Source organism: Porites lutea, chromosome 2 (assembly GCF_958299795.1).
Source record: "Porites lutea chromosome 2, jaPorLute2.1, whole genome shotgun sequence".
Taxonomy (NCBI): Eukaryota; Metazoa; Cnidaria; class Anthozoa; order Scleractinia; family Poritidae; genus Porites; species Porites lutea.
In genome coordinates this window covers 1,648,165-1,670,000 of record NC_133202.1, presented here as the reverse complement: position 1 = coordinate 1,670,000, position 21,836 = coordinate 1,648,165, and the positions used below count along the sequence as shown (strand labels likewise).

Genomic DNA, 21,836 nt, shown 5'->3' with positions numbered 1-21,836 from the left:
CCATTTCAATAAAAGCAAAGGGAATCACTCCTCATTACAGCGGACAACCTCGAACCGTGACTTCGTCGTATTAATATGCGGCACCGAAGAAAACAAACAAGCTAACCCTTTTTGATTAAATTATTCTAAGGTTTAAGCTCAAAGCTTTATATAGTGTAAAATAACTATAATTTACTTTTACCGGTATCACTTGTAATAATAATAGTAATAATAATAATAATAATAATAATAATAATAATAATAATAATAATAATAATAATAAAAGGTAACCACGTCTCACAGCTCGGTAGCTAACTCAGTTTTTTTTGTCCGCGAAGGCTGCAACTTAGACATATCCATAGATGGCTATGACGTTGGAGGCTGGGTTGTATATGGAGGAGAGGATTTTACGATAGAACGACCAGCTTACGAAGCAAAGAAGTTCACTTTCTATCGCGTAAAAACCGCGCCTAAAGAAGCTGGTATTGAGCCGGGCCGAGATGAAAATGGTCTCGTAAAGTGTGTATTTACACCGGCAGCTTTCCTGGACATCCCAGTTTCTATTTCTGGATTACATCATCCTCTGAAGGTGAATATTGCTCTGAAAGCGACAGTTGGTGATTTAAAACGTCAAGTGCAGAGACAGCTAAATGCTGCCGAAGACCCCTGTCAATTTCTTGTTCTGAATGACGAGGTGTTGTCGAATTCTTTCCCTTTAAGGTTAGTATATAAAAGCGTGTCTCAGTGGAGTTGATAACAATGACGCTTTTGTGAACGTTGGGGATTAGCATACAAAAAAAATATTAGATATGAAATTAGACATGTAATTGACATGCAAGAAAATCAAATCTCACACGCGTTTTCTACGAACGAAACGAACCAAAGAGGACATGACGTCCTGCTCCAGAGCTTTTCGGAAGAATGCCGAAGAAGGGAGGACGTTAATCGAAAATGCTACCCTAAAGTCAACACGTGCAGTGAAAAAGTACTCTTTAAGAAAAATTTTCTGGAATTAATGGAGGAATGATAGGAAAACAAAAATCCAGCACTCGAGCCTTGCGTCTTCACAACTGACAAAAAGCCTTGAGTGCAACACTTGGAAACTGCTGTGGCAAACACTACGGCTGAGTCACTGAACATTTGGCTGATTAAATTTGTGGAAGAACAAAGTTTAATTTTATGCAATAGTAAATTTACTGCGTGTGTAATTTTCAAATAACATTAAATATTCAGCCACCATTTGTTATGTCAGTTGCTGTGCTGATAATTAATATTCATAAGTCACGTGCAGTGACTCTATATCTGATAAAACACCGCATACTAATAAAGGGAGATAATAAAGTCGCTGCACGTGATGTATTATCGACCATTTGATTGGCCAATGGGCTTATGAATTATTAAAGAGTTTTTGAAATGTTACATCGTACAATAAGTACTTACGTTTCAGTTGAAAAGCTATAAATGCTCTGCCACTCCACGATTTACTAGCCAGAAAAAGTACATGCAGTCAGGTCCTTCCATAAAAGATCACCGTTGGGACCGAAACTCAGAGTTTCAGTCTGTGAGAGGTGTCTACCTTATAGATAGTTGAAAAGAAGGATGGAAAGGAAAAAACAAGAGAGAGCTGAGAGGAGGTGACCAACGTAAGGTGTGCGTTTTATAAAGGTGTACATGTTTCGAAAGGTTTCCGTTTTAAGAGAGTGTTAATCCAAATAGAACATAACGTGGTTGAAAAAGTTGGATATTTACAGGGCGAGGAGTTGAACTGTCTTGGGATTAATGAGAAATAAATTCATTTAGCAATCTGCGTGGATCTTAAACCCGAGACCGCCGGACAGAGAGTCCAATGCGCCGACTACTCCGGGCGGCCATGCTGTCTCCAATGGACTTACGTGTTCATGCCATAGGTGATAATAAGTTCAATAGAGGGTGGAAGATCAGGCAGTTTTCAAAGATTAAAATCAAATAACATGTTTTGATATTGATTTTCTCAAACAGAAACGTGGTAAAATCGCCTGGAAACCTGAGATTAATTGAGTCCGAACTGGAGGTAACAGTCGAGGCATCATCTTGTGAAAGATTTCCGGTAAAGATACGACCAGGCAAAACAAAAGTCATCGATTTAATGGCAGTGGTAGCAGAAAAGCTCGAAATTCCCGTAGAGGATCAGAAAGTCTACTACGGAAGAACCCGACTGTCAGATGCACCACAGACAAGCCTTCCTTCTAAACTCATCTGCGACTTACAGCCAACTGTGGTGGTGATTGTACCAGAATACATCACTATAACCGTCGAGGACGTGGATAGCGGTGAGGATTGTATAATGAAGGTTGATAAAGCAAAGACGCTAAAGGACTTTGTGGATGAAATACCGCTTTGCAGAAACCTGCCGGAAAATGAAAAAGCGACGTTTCATTTCAAGGGAGAGGAACTTTGTCCCTCCAAAATTGGCCAAACCTTATCAAGCCTTGGCTTTTCCAATGGTTCCAAGCTAAAGTTGAAGAGGTAGAAGTAAAGGCATAGAATTAGGTAGATGAGATAAGGTCTGTTGTTCAGGCGCTGTCATTTATTTGGAAGAATTTGTTTGTGCCCAGTCGTTAAATAGCTCTTCAAAGTTTCGGTAGGATTATATTTTACCCACGTGGTAAGACATCTTCAGCGACGACTTTGGTTATGGGAAAAAACTGATTAAAACAACAACAACAAAAATGCAATTTTCTTTCCTTGGTGTAATGAGCTCAATAAGCAAGCCACAGTTGCATTTATTACTTAAACATTGGAGTGAAATGACTGAGATTGAAAATGGTAGCGCAGGGACCACTTTGGAAGGCAATTTATTATTAACAATAAAATTGATCGGTGGATGTGACCGTGAAGCAGGCACAACCTCACTTTGATATCAGTTAAGAGTAAGTAAACATTCAGCTATGTTTCCTGGATGAAGTGAGACTAGTAGAATTTGTGATAGAGGGTAAACAATTCATTATCTCGGCAACACATCACAACTGGTAGTACTTGATGATAAACCTATTTTGGATAGTCCATGTAAAATGTCTTCACTGGACAAGTGCGGATAAAGAACTTTTTCGGTCTATTATAGGCATAAGGTTTAATTGTGAAACGTAGCTAAAAAGTAGCGTGCGAGTGACAAATGTTTCGTTAAGTTCCACAGGCACACTGTAATTCATGATCAAGGAAGGTATTGACTGTCAACATATGTCAGCTAAAACTGAAACTACTTAAGAAAACTGACTCTTTATGATTACCTTTCTTTTGTCGTAGAGAGGAAAAGACGGTCGCACCAACTGTGCCCTTTAAAAGAGGTAAAATGTCGAACCTTAGGATTATTAATAACCTGACAAGTTTTCCATAACAGTTTGCCGGGATATTTATCTGATGAGTTAGAAAAACGTCAGAGACGTACTCTACGGATTATTTACCCGGGCTTAAGTTATGCAGCAGCTGTTAAGAAATCAAACCTTTTTACGCTTTATATAAGAAGGCAAGAATTAACAAAGCGTTTATTCACTGGCATCGTTCAGAATAGTAATCATAAACTTCATCACTTGTTACCCAAGCGCAACAGCTGTCCCAGATCTTTAAGACACATGCGAATGTTTTCAATACCGGTGTGTAAATGACGCAGAGATACCAGCGAAGCTTTATTATATCTAACGCAGCCGCATCCATCTCTCTCTCTCTCTCTCTCTCTCTCTCTCTCTCTCTCTCTCTCTCTCTCTCCACTTAAGAAAATTCACGAAAGAAACGACTTTTTTGCCGCAGGAGTGCCACTCTTTGAAGAAGAAGATTCATTTCTGGGAAAAATCTGGCGGATTATGGTCTACTCATGCGGTTAGTATAAAATAGTCTACCATCACTCTTAACGCTATGAAATTATGGTGTTTCGATATAGTTTTTCAGAGGCCTTCCCGATATTTTTCAATCGCTTTAAGAGAGATTTTATCCTTGCCTAATCGCTGTTTTTTTCAGTGTGGGTATTGTCAATGTCTTACATTCAAAAGATGCGATAAATTCAAACTAAAATGTACGAGTCATGGAGGTTTGTATAGTGCGCATTATTTTGGAAAAAATAGCATAACGTCAAAACAGTGACGCAGATTATTGACAGGTTCGTAGGATGGGTTTGTCTTGAAATTTTAGGATGTTGCAGTGAATCAATCTCAATGAAAGTTTCAGACCTTATATACATTATGAAGATTATGTGAAGAGATTTTAAAAAAATTCGTTCGAGTCATTTCAGAGATATACAAAAAAGCTCTAAAAGTCCAAATTTTGAATGAAGTTGTACTTATACAGGTGGTGAGAAAACGGGTTAGTTTTCAAGATCACAAGAGCGAAAATACACCAAAATTTCCTGGCATCAAAATATGATATTAAGAAGCATTCTGACACTACTTAAGAATGGTTTGAGTCATTTATAACGTTTTCATTCAATAATCTATCACGACTATTGAAAATTTAAGGTTTGAAATATATTTCCATTTTAGTCGAATTCAAACATACAGAATTTTTTACTTCTTACGGAGACTGTCTGCTAAACACACAACTATGAGTTCCTGGTGTTGGATTTTCAGTAGCTGGTCTAGATCACACATGTACAAAATTCGGCTTTTATCATTTTCAAAGTTTTTTGTTGATTGTTGTCATAGTAATATTGATTTTACGTAAAACTACATTTTCACAAATTTAATCCATAGCCAATTACTGGTGAAAATTTTATAGCAATCGGACGAAGAAAAAACTACTTTTAAGGCGATTGAAAAATATCGATATGGCTCCGAAAAACTAAATCGAAACATCTTAAGGTGACTCGACCCAGTTATTTTGTGAGGGTACCATCGTACTTTGAAGCTCTCTGGTATCCCCACCTTTACTTTGATCATAAGTCTAACAAATAGCATGGATAACATATAGATCAATCTACAATACAGCATAAAATGTTTGGCGATCGGAGTAAATATCACGTGGTTATAGTGCCACGCCTCTTTGGGGTCTGAGTCGAAATTCTGCTGTTGTCGGCATTTTTTCGAGAAAATCTCTCGGCTACATATAGTTCGCATTAGTGCTTTGCGTTGACCAGAGTTTCCCCAAACTCGCAAAGACCCAATGCGAGAAATTCAGCGGTTTCCAAATTTACGTCATAATTTATGTGAAAATGATAAGCAAACTTTACACGATTATATCGTGTAAAGTTTGCTCATCCAATGCTCTGGCATTTCCTTAACAAACAGTAAGTCACTTAGGATACAACTTACAGAACCGGCCTGCGTGATAAAAGCAATGGGCTCAGAACAGGTCTCAACAGGGCACGCGTATTCCAAATTAACCGAGACCGGTCTTTTTTTAAAAAAAAAAACTAGTCAGTTTCGATCACAAATCTGGTAGGCGGCTACGTAAAAGTATACGTCGGCTGACGGCTGAGGTCTTTCTCTTTGCTATCTCTCTTGACAGACGTCCGCTAGCAGGGAAAGTGGAACTCAGGAAAGACAGTCAGAACATTAGGTTTATCGGGCATTTTTTTATAGATGACAGTACCGCTGCCACCAATTTGATCGCAGCGGTGGACTTTTGGCCATGATGGCAGCAAATGTGCAACAACACAGCTAGGATTTGATTCGCTTTAATAACAAGCACGTGCGGGTCTTGCGGGTCCGGGGAAATCGTACATGTTAATGAGAGCGAAGTCAAACTGTTTGTCTCTAACATAAAACTGTTTACAACTGTTTATAACTGTTTATAATAATTATGGCAAATTTTACAGAAAGCAATATCCACTGCCCTCAGTTAGCCGATTAGCTAGTCGAGGCGAGCAGTGGTTACACGTATGTAATATATATACAGATAGATCACAAGAAAGACTAGAGAAAAAGAGTAGAAAAAAAAAGAAAACAAAACAAATAAATAAAAATAAATTCAATTTAATTAAGTTTAAAATCATGTACATTGCAAATATAAGAAGCCGAGTTTTCAGGAAATTTTTGTTATTAAGTCGGGTAAATCAGTACAATCATTTTCTTCTGAAAGTATTCGGAGTAAAGTGTCGTGGACATTGATTTTAAAGTTATATTTGGACATTTGACGCATTTCACATGGTAACCTATTCCAGATTTTTACACCATATCTTGGAATAGACTTAGTTTGTTTGTCTAACCTTTTTTACCCAGGGTTTTAATAATCTCTTTTTCTTACGTTTTGATATTGGCTTAAAAGGTGCGTGCTTATTGAGAAGTTTGTTCCGTTTATTATAAAACACACAGAAAAAGATTTGTTTACGTCATTCAGTCCTGAGACTGCGCCAGTCAGGTCAAGTCGGGACAGTTCGTTTAAGAATTTTGCCTCAGAATAATTAGAGAAGTCACGGAGTAGGCATTTTTTTACTTTGGAGGTCAAAGAGGTCATTAGAAGAGTTAAGAATACATAATTGAGAAAAGTGATCAGTTAGATCTGACGCTTGTTATGGTATCTTCTAGATTACCAGCAAAGATGTTGTCAATGAGTGAATATGAGTTATGATGTACTCTCGTTGGTTTGTCAATTGTCGGGGTTAAGTTGAAGCTTTGCAAGGATAAGATAAAGTTTTGGGCGTATTTTCAATCATGAAACCGAAGGAGATTAATATTAAAATCACCCATCAAAAAGATCTGCTTGCCAGAGGCGATGAGTTTTTCGACTGTTCGATCAAAGTATTCCTGAAAAAAGCTCTGGGGAATTATGCTGCCTATAAACAACTCCGCATATTATATTTGCATGTTTGGGTAGGTGTAACTCAACCCAAAGGGCCTGAAAAGCCTCATTAGAACATTTTTCGATAATTGTGTATTTAAGATTCTCATCAATATACATGCCAACACCTTCAGCTGTTCAAAGTTATAGTGAATTGAAATCCAGATTATCACATGCAGCTTTTATTCTAGTTTCTGTGATACCTAACACTACTGAAGCAAAAAGTAAGTAAACATTTCCACCAGCACATTTCATGCTATAGTTGTCCCTCCATCACCAGCAAAACATTTTGTAAAAGTGGTGGAGGGAAAACAGACTTTAATCGTTACCCAAGAGAAAAGGATTTCAGGTTATCCATGTTAACGTATTCCTTCGCAAGTTATGAGATTACTAAGCAAAAAGGTTAATTTGGTCCCTGATAATAATGATATACCACTCCATCTATGTATACTTTTAATAGGAGAAAGATCATTCCAGGTCGCAGCTCCGGCACTTTGGAATGTATTACCGCGTGAGATTCGTTCTATTACAGATCTAGGGATTTTTAAGTGCCATCTGAAAACGCACCTCTTTAGGGAAGCTTTTTATTAATTTATTAATTTTTAATTTTTATCACGATAATTACTAGTATCTTAACATATGTTGTATATTTTAATTTTATCATAGTATATTATAAATAATTAGTAGTTAGATACCCTATCTTAAATTATTATATATAGAAGTCATGTAATGCGCGCTTGATCATTTCATGGAAAGCGCGCAATATAATAATTAAGTTATTATTATTATAATAATATACTGGACAATTACTTATATTACTCTGTGATAAGCAAAATATATTGGTTGGAATTAACGCTTGGTTGATGGTTCTCATAAAAAGTTTTCTCGCTGTTCTTTTTCTTTTTTCATGTTGATCTTGAATGAATACGTCAGGAAGCAAAAGTGAGTAAAGCCTCTGACGGATTCTTTTTTTTTTTCTGTTATGTGCTCGTTACCTCGGTTGATATAAAAAGATGCGGCAAACTGACCAGCGGGCTTGTCCACATGGTGAACCCAATTTTCAGTTCCAAAATTATAGTGGACGTAGACGCCGGTGGTCCTTGCCAACCTTTCCCGGGCTGGGTGGGTTGTCTGTGAGGAGAGATCTTAACATAGGGATAACCTCATGAGCCTCCTTCAGGTGTCGTAACGGATACCTGTAGACAGTGTACACCGTAATTTTTAGGGAGTTATTATAACTCCAAAAATGGAGTAAAAATTTTAGGTACAGGATAACCCCTTTTTTGGGGTTATTTTAACTCCTAATTTAACTCCGAATTTGGGGTCATTTTTACTCCTGAAAAAGAGTTCTTTTTACTCCCAGTCTGGAGTTAAAATTACTCCGAAATGGGGTTACTTGTACTCCTTACATGGGTTGTTTTTACTCTTTTTGGAGTTAATTTAACTCTGAAAGTGGAGTAAAAATTTTAGGTACAGGATAACTCCTTTTTGGGGGTTATTTTAACTCCTCAATATCTGGGGTCACTTTTACTCCTGAAAAAGAGTTCTTTAAACTCCTTTTTGGAGTTAAAATAACTCCACGAAAAATAACTCCACTGTAAGGAGTTAAATTAGCCCCACTAGAGGAGTTATTATAACTCCCTGAAAATTACAGTGTATATGTATGTATACTCTACTATACGTTACAGTTCTTTAGGACAACTCTGGTTTGACAGTGGACAACTTATGTTACAGTCTTTTCTGTGACAAAGTATTTAACTTAATAAAGCCTGCATTAACATTACATTACAGTCTATGCTACAAACCTTGGTATATCGAAGTTCCTATAAGTATATTTAATTGATGGTCAAAAACACAGTTAACTCTTTCTTTTTTTGTTCACGCTGGTCATCAATGAACATGGCAGAAACTCGCAAACTCGGATATAGTTCCGGTAAGTAATGCCTCTGATTTCTTCTACAGTATATTGTTTCCTTTATGTGCCCGTTGCCTCAGCTATTGTAAGACGATTTTTAGCAAAACTACCTTCCAGTACTTTGGGATAAAAAAAAAAGTTTATGATAGCTGCTATTGTTTTTTTTGTTGATGACTAAACAACCTGATCGTTTTTCCGTTTTCTTTTTACCTGATGGAGCAATGGCATCGGGAGCACAACGTAAGTAGTGCCTCAGATTTCTTCTGTTCTGTGCTTATTAAAGTTTCTGCCAAACGTAACGTTTTGTCTCTCTCTTCTACCATTTACATTTTAACCCTTTCCAGACACCGTACCATAGTTGCTATTCGTTTTTTTTACCCTTTATATGTTTGATGATCAATATTATTACTAATACAATTACTAATGCTTCAGAATTGTTTTTGATGTTATGTGTTTGTTGCTTCAGTTGATGTAAAATTAAATTTGCTGCAAAACTCAACGTTTTGTCTCCCTGTACTCCCATTTACATTTTCACCCGATCCAGACCACATACATCGTGGCTGCTATTTCTTTTTTTGTTGATAGTGATACTTAAACAACCTGTTCGTTTTTTCTCTTTGCACGTTGATGATCAATGAATAGCAGTGAGAGTACCACGTAAGTAATGCTGCAGACTTTTTCTGTTCTATGCTTGTTAAAGTTGCTGCCAAACGCAACGTTTTGTCTCCCTTTCCTCCCATTTACATTTTAACCCTATCCAGACCCCGTATCGTGCATTTTTTTTTTACGCCCACTGCAAGGTGGCTGCCACTTACCATTGTCGACTGGTAACTAGTATCAACACACTATTTAGTACTAGGATCTACCAGGCGAATGGTAAAAATGCCTCTTTAGTAGGCTTTAAACTCGTTCAAACTGGCCTCTTCTTCTTGCGCCAGTTTTGACCCTTAGATTCCAAAAAGTGACGATCGTTTAAGCGTTGATATTGAAAGTCTAAATATAACAATTGGCAAAATGAAGAAGTCGAGCCGCGAGCGGTTCTTTTGAGGGAAAGATTGACTTCGAGATTTTGTCTCAGGCGCATTGGTATGAGAAGTTATAATTCTATTTTTCTCTGCGGCTTGAGTTGCTAAGTCAAAGACGTTTCAAGGGTTCTTTTAGCTCACTGGAAATGTGGGCGTAAAAAAGATATCGCTTGCAAATTACGCCCACTTCACGTCGCTTTCGAGAGCATTGGGGATGAGACGAACACGCGAGGCAGAAACTCTTTTCAAGGATCGTACTGGAGAGTTGTTAGACCAAGAATTTAATTTCGTTGTTAGACCAAGAATTTAAGTTTAATTTTTTAAATTTTAATTGAGTTGAATTTGAATTTTATTTCATTCTAAATTTTCATTTTAAATTTTCATCAGACTCTAGTGTGCAGCACACGTGCAGTTCTAGTAAACAGGTGGTAGACATTTTTACTTGGGAAAAGGAGAAATCATACGCCAGAAAGCTACGAAAAATTTCCGTGCCCTAGGCGAGAATCGAACTCACGATCTACGAATTCTAGATCGGGTATGCTACTATACTAGCAGAGTGCACTACATCCGTTAAAATTTGGAGGTCGTTAGTTCGATTCTTGCCTGGGGAACGAATATTTTTCGTAGCTTTCTGGCGTATGGTTTCTCCTTCTTCCACGTAAAAATGTTTGCTGGAAGTGTACGTGTGCTGCTCACTAGTGTCTGATGAAAAAAAAAAAAAAAAAATTTAAAAAATAATAATAATAAATTTAAAATTTAAAAGAAAATTTGACGTACAATACAAGTTATTTATTTACTTATCAACAACATACAGGAAGTTATTTTCATCTCGTCTCCATTGCTCTCGAAAGCGACGTGAAAAGGGCGCAATTTGCAAGCGATATCTTTTTTACGCCCACATTTCCAGTGAGCTAAAAGAACCCTTGAAACGTACGTCCTGAACGAGTTTAAAGCCTACTAAAGAGGCATTTTTAGCGGAAGCAAAAGCAAATTCTTCTGGTAGATCCCAGTACTAAATCGTGTGTTGATACTAGTTACCAGTCGACAACGGCAAGTGGCAGCCATCTTGAAGTGGGCGTAAAAAAAAAAGATGCCCGTATCATTGCCGCTATTCTTTTTTGTTGTTGTTGATCGTGATACTAAGACAACCTGTTCGTTCTTTCTCTTTGCATGTTTATGATCAATGAATAGGAACGGGAGCACCGTGTAGTAAGTAATGCCTCAGACTTTTTCTTTTATATGTTTGTCGCTTCAGTTGATGTAAAAAATAAAGTTGCTGCAAAACTTAACGTTTTGTCTATCTCAACCCCATCTGGATCTTAACCCTATTTTTCAGACCCCTGTTGATCATGACGCTTAACAACCAGTTGCGTTTGTTTCTCTTTTCAAGTTGATGAACAATGAATAGGGTGTGGGGCACAACGCTAGTAATGCCTCAGACTTTTCCTGTTATGTGCTTGTTCCTTCATTTGATGTAAAAAAATTAAGTTTCAGCATTAACGTTTTGTCTTTTTCTAACCCTATCTGCGTCATCTGCATTTCAACTCTATTCAGACCCCATATCAAAGCTGCTATTGGGTTTTTTGTTGATGCTCGAACAACCTGTTCTTTTTTTTTTCTGTCTCTTTTCGTGTTGATGATCAATTTATTGGGAGGGGGACACCACGTAATGACGTATGATCGGTTGATTTAAAAATTAACGTTGCAGCGAAACTTAACGTGTTGCTCTTATCTACACTTTAACCCTATTTAGACCGCAGGCCGGGTGAGTGTGATCAGGTCTAAGACGGCTAATGAAAATTCGCGTTTTGCTTTCTTTGCCGTCATCTTTCATTTTATCGGTGTTGTTTTCGTCGCTGGTGTAATAAAGCATCTTCTTCATTATTATTTTCCCCGATTCACTAATATTACTGAGGAGGAGCTTTTAAAAGTGTTACAAACTAATAAACTTCAACTCACTTTTACAACTCTTATCGATAGTTTGCCTCACGTTTTGTAACAAAGAGTGAGGCATTGATGAGGTATTGATTCTTTCTTTTCTCCTTTCATGTCGATAAGCCGCGCGTACACGTATACCCCTGAAGGAAACCATCCGGGGGAGCACTCCCTTATTTGGCCTATACGGGTATGTGCCGCTGAACAGGATTTGGTTTTTAAGGTCTTGAGTCTTAAACACGGTATACAATTTCACTATTAAGCGTCTTGAAGAGGGTATCTTTTTGGACTGGAGGCCTTTCAAAGAGTGTGAAGACTTGTGATGAGCGTTCTACATTTCCAATACCGATAATTTTTTTTCCTAAATATCTATTTCCACGATCAGTTAGTGTGAAAAATTACTTAATTCTGTATGCAAAACAAAACAAATCAGGGTCAGAAAGTAGTGTCTCCTGTCTTCAACAGCATAGCGAAATAAGCTATTTTTGTCTTAAACATGCAGGGTTGACGTTTGAAGACCCCTACGGCACACCTCCACCAAGACCTCCCCTGAGGCGCCTCTCGGTGGGAACTACAACACCTGGTAGCGGTAAGTAATGCCTCAGGCTTTTTCTTTTTTTCTACTTCGTTGTTGTTACAGTGCGCCTACTCGAACAGAGGCCACCCAGACAAAAAGTGAGACAAATTTTGAAATTAGACAATCACAAGTCGAGATCTAAACAATGAAATTGCGCATGATTTCGCACTCAAAGCCAGTTCAAAATATGTTGCGAACCATTTTTCTAAAGGATATACAATAATACAATATTCATATTAGGAATTATAATAATAATAATAATAATAATAATAACTTTAATAGAACATCCTCGTGAGGTTTTTCAGGAACTATTTACAAACTATTTACAATTTATAAAAGCAAAAATGACAATAAAAACTCGAAATCACAATTTATGATGGTATTCTACTAAATTCTAGAGCTTATGAAGGAAATGTCTGCCTCAATAGTGTGTCTTTCAGGGCGCGCTTGAAAGATGCCAATGAGGCACTTTGCCTAAGTTCATTATGCAAGTTATTCCAAGTATAGGCCCCTCTGTAGGAAAATGTGCGCTGGCCTATAGCCGTTCTGTATAGCGGAATCTGCAAAGAGTTCCGTGTACGAGTGTTACGAGTATGTATATTTGAGCGCTTGGTAAACTTGCTCGTTAAATATTGAGGCGCAAGATCGTTCTGACATTTAAAGGTCAAAACGGAGTCTCTATAGAATAATTGTTCTTTAACAGAAAGCCAGTTTAGCTCTCGAAGCAAAGGTGTTACGTGGTCAAACTTCCTAGAGTTTGTTACGATCTTGCTGGCAAAATTCTGAATAGATTTTAATCTGTTTATATTCTGGAGTGTAGTATTTCATGAGCAGTAAAGCATCTTACTAAAGACTAATGACGTTATTAACAACTCTAGTGTTTCCTTGTCGAAGCTCCTTTTGACTCTATTTATTTGGCAAAGCTTTGCGAAACAAGAGGACACTACACATGAAATATGGTGATCGTAGGTCAGATGGGGGTCAAGAAAGACTCCCAAGTCTTTAGCAGAGTCTGTTGGCTTCAGTGTTTTACCTAAGAATACCACTCTAGGGTCTTCTGGTAACCTGCTTAACATCTGTCTGGTACCGAGGAAAAGGAGTTTAGTTTTATCGGGATTGATAAGTAGATGGTTCTCACAGCACCATTGAGCTACTCTGTGAAGGTCTTGTTCGAGCTTTTCAATGGCAGCATCAAGCTCAACGAGAGGAAATGACATGAATAGCTTTGAGTCATCCACATACGATTCTAGGTTGCAAAACGTCGGTGCCCGTGGGCAAATCGTTGAGACCAATGCAGAACAACAATGGTGATAGGATTGCGCCTTGACGAACTCCTTGAGTTAAAGGTAGAGTGTCAGAGTAGGCGGAGCCTATTCTCACGTATTGCCTGCGACCAGTTAAATAGCTCTTGAACCATTTGACAGTAGAGGGTGAGGCTCCTAAGATGGAGAGTTTGTGGAGCAACCTTGCATGGTCTATACTGTCGAAGGCTTTGGATAGATCTAATAGTACTAGTGCTGTTATCTGCTTTTTATCCATTACTTCGAGTATCTTATCCGTGAGCAGGGGTATCTTATCCGTGAGCAGGATGTAATTATGACGTTTGTGTAAATCAAGCTAAAAAAAAATGTTTTGTTAACGTCTGGGTTGGCCGGAATCAAAGCCAACAGTAAGGAAATTTTGAACAATCTGAATCTTAGGGCCCTATGAAACAGATGTTTACTTAACTGAGTGTGCGTTCCTTTGGGATGATCCGGATCAGCTTTGTTGATCCAAGATCACTTGGATCATAGTAGATCAAATGAACCGATGAATCCACTCTGGACAAGTATTCATCAGTTCATTTGATCTACTATGATCCAAGTGATCTTGGATCAACAATCCTGATCCGGATCATCCCAAAGGAACCTACCCTGAGTTGCAAAGGTCGTGCTTTTTGATTGGTGGATTTCGATCCGAAGTTGTTTCTGTGTTTCATTAGGTTCGTTGCTGGAACCGAGTTTGGGGCAATCACCGTGACTAGTTTGCTTCGAAGATTTTTTCTAATCTTCCTCATTCTTGTCACTTGCACGAATGAAGCAATGTCTGCCTCGTTCCCTGGACAAAGATTCCTCTAACCATGGCGATTTCCATCGCTATTCTTGAGCAGTCTTGAGTCATTCTCAGTTTTGTTTTTGCGGGCCAAGCTGGGCGAGTGCGTATGTATTATAATTTTCATTACATCTATCTTAGTTGATAGTGCTCTCATCAGATCAAAGACACTGTGATTCACTCGCTCAGCACTGTTTGCCGTGAAATGAGCGGCCGTCGCCTTGGGTTCGAATTGCTCAACTTTTTTTACTGCTGGCTTTGATTCCGGAAAACCCAGACGTTGTCAAAAGTGAAAAACATTTTTCAGCTTGAATAATAGTATAATACACTAAAGTCACGTTTCCAAATTCTTTATATCCTTGAGAATTATGGTTCGCGACGTATTTTGTACTGGCTCTGAGTACAATTATGCCCAATTTCATTGTTCAGATTTTGATTTGTGATTGGCTAACCTCAATATTTGTCTCAAAATTTTGTTTGGGTGGCGTCCGTTCGTGTAGTCGCCCTGCAGTGCGACTACTATAACCGGGGCCACCTAGACAAAGTTGACCAATTGGATGACAGGAAATTGACAATATATTCCGAGAAAGTTAGTTGTCAATCATTAATATCACGAAACAAAATCAACAACATCCGCATGGATCGTAACCAACCGGTTACAACCTACAGACGTGACCTTTTGCCGGGGAACCTGCTGAAGAAAACCCATGTTTCCTGAGAGGTACGTAAGAGCGTCGACGGAGGCGAAAAGTGTAAATTTTTGTATGTTTGACTTGAGATCGCTTGTTATTGCACAAAATGCGGCAATGGTAGCTGCGAAATTGCCGGTAGATGACAAAATAACTGCTCGTGTCAAACAAATATGTCTCCTAGGTGTTGTATGTAAAGTCACCCGAAGCAATAAGAAAGCAAAATCCGATTCTTTCGTATTGTGATCAACAACCAGTTTACCTGGAATGACCACATTGACTATATTTGTGGTAAGATCAACAAAAAGTTAGGTCTTTTAAGGCGTATTAAGTCTTACATCCCCCTCAACGCTAGAAGTTCGTTTTTTAATAGTTTTATCTTACCTCTTTTTTACTACGGGAATATCATTTGGGGTGGTGGGGGAAATTTCTCCTTGATGTCTGATCTAAAAGTTTTGCAAAATAAAGCAACCCGCCTCATTTTAGATGTTCTTGCGCATTCTTCTGTATCCGAGATGTAGAATGGAACATTAAGCTATTTTTATGCACAAGTTACTTGATAATCATTTTTGCTGCTCGATCTCAGTTTCATTTTTAAACAATTATTAGATTCGGTTTGCAATATCCAGAATAATCAAGGTCGAGTTAGGGGTTCGGCTGAGGCTGATAACCCTTACCGAGACCTTGATTATGCTGGATATCACAAAAACTGAATCTAATAATTGTTTTATTATACATTGAACAAAAAAAAATGGTCACGACAGTAAGAGGAACTGATAATTTTTTTCGAAACGTGTAAAAATACCTCAAGTTCTCTCAGTTTTTTCTCTTTCACGTAATCAGCAAACAGCTCCTTTGCCACCTTCGTCGACCTTTTTTGTGCTTTGGGAGTCCTTGCCTTCAACTACTTTTTCGATGTCTTGTTCGGTCAACGAAGCAAACTTGAAAATCAAGTATTTGCTTCTTCACTGACGGCAAGCAACACAAAGCGCGCGAACTTGACATGATTACCCTTAGAAACCTTTCCCCCGGTCATACATAACATGATTACTCGTGACCTTGAGAGTTCTTGACATGATTATTGTATAATCTGCAGCTAGATGACGTCCCAGGCGCTGATTTCGAAAATTCACTGTACGCTTTCGGCCAATCAGGAAAGAGATAGTCAGTGAGTTGAATGTACAGTAATCATCATTATTATACACGATCAAGAAATAACATTTGCAAATCCAGTGCCACAAGACGCTGGGGTCACTGGTCCTCGGTTAATTTTAATTCTAATATTTGGAACCGTTTAGACACATCCCTGAGGGAAGCAGAGACACTGTCTTCTTTTAAATTTTGCCTTTCTAAAGCAATTGTGTGATATGTATATGCACACCTATATGTACTCAATCAAATATATCTATATGTATATATATATATTTTTATTTCTATTTCTTTCTCTAATTTTTTCATAGTCTTACATTTATTAACTAGTTTTTAGTTTTTACCGAGTTTTCCTTTGAGGACCTAAGTGTAAACCACTTCTTGTGACTAAAGTTTGCAATCCGATTGGTCAACTTTGTTTAGGTGGCCCAGGTTACAGTAGTCGCACTGTAACTTAATACTGGACTTGCAAGGGGAATATTGATAGTTGTGTCATTATAATGCACAACATTCCTATAAGGGTAGGTACGTCTGTGCAAATACAGAGGGTTAGTAGCTTAGAATTAAAAAAAATCATGAGTTTGGTGAGATAATATAAAGCAAAGTACATCGGAAATGTTGTAAGAGGTAACATTTTCATCTTTTCTTTCCTTTCTCCTTTCATGATGATGATCAATTTGAGGTGTATGTAATGTCTCACCAACGGTTTATGGCAAATTTAGGTTTTGGAAAAAGAATTGGAGTTGGGTCAGCGTTATTTCCTACCTGCAATTGTTTTCGTTACAGCGAAAAAAGATTCTTTTATTTTGGGTAACACAAAGGTGATCCTTTCGTATCCTTCCTGTAAAAAGGTCTGAAAAGAGCACCGTGGAAAGCAGGAGGAACAACATTACAAGGACACAGCACTCAGCACTTTACAAATGTCGACCAACTTTTTAATAACTCAGTGACCCGAAGCGATCACCCACGGTGGAAAGCGGGAGGAACAACATTACAAGGACACAGCACCCAACGCTTCACCATTGTTGACCGAATCAAGGATGATCCTTCTGAGAGGGTTGAATTGCTGTTGAGGCTTGTTGCAAGGTAAAACCAGTTGTCAGCTTGTTTCCTTTAATATCACTAAGTAGATTGGTTTCTTGCTAAGAGTCAATAAAAAATAACACTTTCGTGTCATTTCAAAGAAAGCTATTGATCCGTTTCTCTTATTTCTGGAAATTTTAAATGGTAACATGACTGAACATTTAATTCGGTCAACATATCCTGTATTTGAGTAATTTTATATCCTGTCGTACGTTCACAGACAAAAATGAACAGTCCAAATTTTGTAACCTCATTAATCAGTAACTGTACTCAACATGAAAAAAACAAAACAAAAAAGCCAGCAAACACCCCCCTCCCACACAAAGAAAAATTAACAATACGCCCATAATGATAGTCTTAAAGTATTTTTTTAATGAAATTGAATTAAAGCCCTGCGAATGAAAGTAGTACATAACCCTTTGGTTGTTTGCTAATTTGTAGCGGAGCTCTTACGTATGTTAAGCACGCACAGCAGAGCACCGTGGGTAAGAAAATTTGGTTATCTATGCATCCGAAATATTTTGGTAGTGACTTGTAGTCACGTGACCGTACGCGCACCCGTCCGTACCACAGGCATACCAATGTAAAAAAGCGAACAGGAATACAAGTACCAAATTTCTTTGGGAGCACGTACGACATTTTCTCCATAGAAAGTATAACTAGGAAGTTCCACGTTGCAACACTAACAACGGCAAAGAAATGTACAAAAAATTGTACTGCAAGTGCAAAGTTGTATTTTTTTGCTTATTAGATCTATTGATATTTTTTGGGCCATTCTTGTAGACTTCGCCGTTTAGCAATACGCGATTGTATTTCTTGATTAAATTATAAGTATATTAACGAGAGCTTTGCCTTTACTCCTGGATAAATCAAAATATTAAGTAAGAAACAGCATTCAAGTGTAACTGCGCACGTGTCACGCACCGTCTGATTACACTGTCCAATCATGCTGAAATGCGACTGTCAATAGCCAATCAGATTGAAGAGTTTGTCATGTTATATGTGGAGGATATGGAGTGATATTACGAAAGAAAGGCTCCTATGGGCCACTCGTGAATGTGAAATATATATATTATGGTTCGGCCGCTGGTTATCATTGATACCCATTCCCTATGTACACGTGTTAATGTGTTGGAGTGTTGATCCACTATGCTTCTTTTACTTCTATTTTTTTTTAGAGAGGACGAGACAGACGTCGTTTTTCCCAAGGACGAGTGTAAACCACTGTCCACTTTGTGTCCCCCAGCTGTGCCAGAGTAGAGAGGAACTGGAGCGTGGCATGGTTTAGAAATCAAGCATAAATGCAGCTGTATTAAGGCCGCGGAGGACACCTATCTATATATAAATTCATTAGGGAAAATGTTGCTTGTGCTACATCATTTAAGAGCGAATGTCTGTAAAAATCGAGCAACCGGTGGCCACGGTCAAAAATTAAATTTCGCTCATATCTTGTCCATAGATAGTTATTAGTAAGTAACTGAACGTGGTGTAGTTTGTTTTTCAAAAGGCCGCTTGGATTTGGAGAAAATCGACAAAATCAATTTTCGTGGTCGGCGACTTGAAAACAACCAAAATTTGAGGCAAAATGAGGCGGTCTCAAAACTTCGCTCGCACGCAAAAAGGAAGAAAGCGGGGTAAAATATTCCCCGACAAATCAATTTATAAAGTGTTTTAACCCTAGTATGGCGGTTAATTCTTATCTTAACGATAATGTGGAAGGTAAACAATTTTATTTTAGTTTTGGTTCTTTTTCAACTCAACGAAGTTTAAATTTAGACCTAAAGTCGCGATTTAATTTTTAGGCAAGTGCTACACCTTGGCTTTTCCTGAAACTCAAGCTATAAGTTAGTTAAACATTGTACTAAAACATATGTAAGAACTGGCTTGGGTAATTTAATTTGCGCTTCATACGAACCTTCTGAACTTGAACAAATTTTGAGTGAAATATGACACATCTGCATAATTCACCAACGGCTTGCTGTTGCCGAAAGGGATCATTGGCATTTCTTGAGAAGAAACCTGATGTACCTCTATAGTACGATAGTTAATTTGCTAACATGCAATAGAAATTAACTTACCTTTATAGTTTGGGGCACTTGTTTTACTGTTTCTACTCTCGAGCTCCAAAATTCTGCTTGCGCTAAGGCATTTTGTAATTTGACCTCTAACGAGAGGTCATTGGAGATGGGCCAGGTCATTAAAATGTCACTCAAACCGAATGAGCGTTATGATCTAAATTCTTAAGGTGGTTGAACAAAATATTTCACGAGAAAAATATGTTTTTAAGACATTTTCGGCGATTTGAAAGATGTTCTTACCATTTAATAGAATCAGTTACAACATACAGGGAGGAAGTGCGAGAAGACAAGGAGTGGTGTTGCGTGACAATGAACATCATCCTTCGAACAGAAAACAAAATTGTTTATACATTTCTTTGATGTTTCCAAAGTTATTTCTTCAATTATACAACAACTGAAAGGTTGCATAGTCTGGCTGCCAACAGTACTTGATTTGAAAGAGTAAAGTGGTGGTCAGTTTTTCGGACACCTGCGCGTGTGATAAAAGCAATGACCATTAAGGAATTTGGAAAACGGTCAGTGTAAAACGCAGACTGCGGACAGCAGACTGCAGACTGCGGACCAGGGGTAAAATGCAGACTGAGTGTAAAATGCAGACTGCAGACTGAGCGTAAAACGCAGGCTAGGTGCAAAATGCAGAATAAAGACTGTAGACTTTTTTAAACATTTGTGCTCCTTCTTCTCCAAATTGGTGAAATAGCTAGCCGGTATATCAGTTACACACTTCGCTTCCTAGTCGAAGTGCATTGCACATTCGCCAGACGTTTCAATGAACATCCGAACAGCTTAAGTCTGTGTACCTTGATTTGCAATACTTTCATAGAAGGTCATCCAAATTTCCTGCAGAACATCTTTCTTCGTTGTTGGAATGATTTACTCCCCTTATAACGCCATAATTCTTCCTGTACAGTATTTGGGGTCAGCAGCTTTCATTTAAGCGTAAACATCGTGGTGTTACCAATTCACGGTCACTGGTCACGTATATCGAAAACTTCGCGGCTAAAGTTGAAACGTGAGGTCTCTCGGACGGAAAAAAAGTTCAAGATTGCGATTATGTTTTTGGGTCGTCGACGACGTTCTAGAGAAGAAAGTCCTGAATGGATTTGTGAAAGCAGAAGTCGTCAAGTAAGAGTTCGTTTACATGTATTTGCGGAAGTTTTTGGCCCTTGAACCCTTCCACGACTACAGTTTATGCTCGGTCTGCATTTTACCCCAGCCTGCGTTTTACTCTCAGTCTGCAGTCTGCATTTTACACTCAGTCTGCATTTTACCCCTGGTCCGCAGTCTGCAGTCCGCAGTCCGCAGTCTGCGTTCTACACTGACCGATTTGGAAAACATTAATATCATACACCCTGCCAGTACACACGAACACTGAGTAGGTTTTAAAATTTGGACAACCTGGATAAATGATCTCGAAAGCGTTTTACAATAAAAAAAATCACGTTATTTTATACGTATATTTTGGGGAAGGGTGGCTCTGAATCTTACTTGTGTACTAGGGGATAGAAGAATCCGTCGAAAGGGTTACGCTGTAACTCTTGCTCAATGATGTTAGGTAAGCAATTCGCTCTAAACCCTGTCTCCCCCTTTTCAAATGCTTGCACAGGCTAACCAGCATTAAAAACTTACATTAGCACACGCAACTAAGAAAATATTTCAAAGTAATTGGGGAAATGCTATCCAGGCAGGGCGGCCTTGTGGAGTGGTAGATGACGTAGCGCTATTTTCAAGTGTACAAACCTCTCCTTGAGTGTGAAGATGGTCGGAGACTTCCTTTTCAAGAGTTCTGATCATAAACTTCTGACGAGCCACAAAGTTTCAGTCTCAAGACCGGTACCAAAGCGCACACTCAGAAAATGGCAAATAACCGAGAGTAGAACTGAAAAAAAACTATGTGGGTAAAGAAAGTAGTGGTAGCGTTAGGCGATAGTTGACAGGGGCACCCAACGACAGTTTCCTCCTAAATACATTGAAAACCCTTTTAGGCTATCTAAATCACTAAGTTCTTTGCAGCGCCATATAATTATAACAACTGTTCGGTCCAGTCCACAGGGCAACTTGAGTAGTCTTTTCGATCGAAATTACAAGGGCTTCAATATTGTTTTTTTTGAGAATTTTGAAATTTTTTCTGATTCCTTCTCTATTACAAGTTTTGTATCCGAAAGTTTTAATTCCCTTTATATGGAGAAAACCTGTCTCGTGTAGGAGAGTCACCCTCCTAGCCAAGAGAAAAAAAAACATTGACCCCAACCGGCCTTTGCGCTTGCTCTAATTGTCTCGCCTTGGCTATGCGAGCCCTTTACCGATACGGATCGGATTTGATCTAGACGGTCGGACCGAAATGTCTCCTTCCATTTGACAAAATTATTTTCCCTAGGACCAATTATCTGTATCCTGCTTACAAGCACGATAACCAAACTCGCGGTGGCTTCGTTTGGTTTGGTCTCTGCAACTGGAATGTACCTTCCACTGGGCACGTGGTTTTTCCGAAATTTCAAACAGGAATTTTTGTTCAATGAAAAGCGCGTTAAGTGCCTACGGAGAAACGTTGGCCCGGCTAGGAGGCTGACC

The 21,836-nt window shown here is 38.4% G+C and overlaps 2 protein-coding genes across 2 annotated transcripts in view; both read left to right on the top strand.

The window, feature by feature from the left end:
* LOC140927340 (uncharacterized) overlaps nucleotides 1-3,364 on the top strand; it is a 17,208-nt gene extending 13,844 nt beyond the window's left edge. Inside the window, exons 4-6 of the mRNA XM_073376971.1 lie at nucleotides 318-699; nucleotides 1,978-2,484; nucleotides 3,262-3,364. Of these exons, the coding sequence (XP_073233072.1) occupies nucleotides 318-699; nucleotides 1,978-2,484; nucleotides 3,262-3,352 (980 nt within the window). The 3' untranslated portion in view covers nucleotides 3,353-3,364. The remainder of the gene's footprint in view (nucleotides 1-317; nucleotides 700-1,977; nucleotides 2,485-3,261) is intronic.
* The window catches only part of LOC140929174 (uncharacterized), a 203,655-nt gene that overhangs the window by 77,264 nt on the left and 104,555 nt on the right, over nucleotides 1-21,836 (top strand). The window lies entirely within an intron of this gene.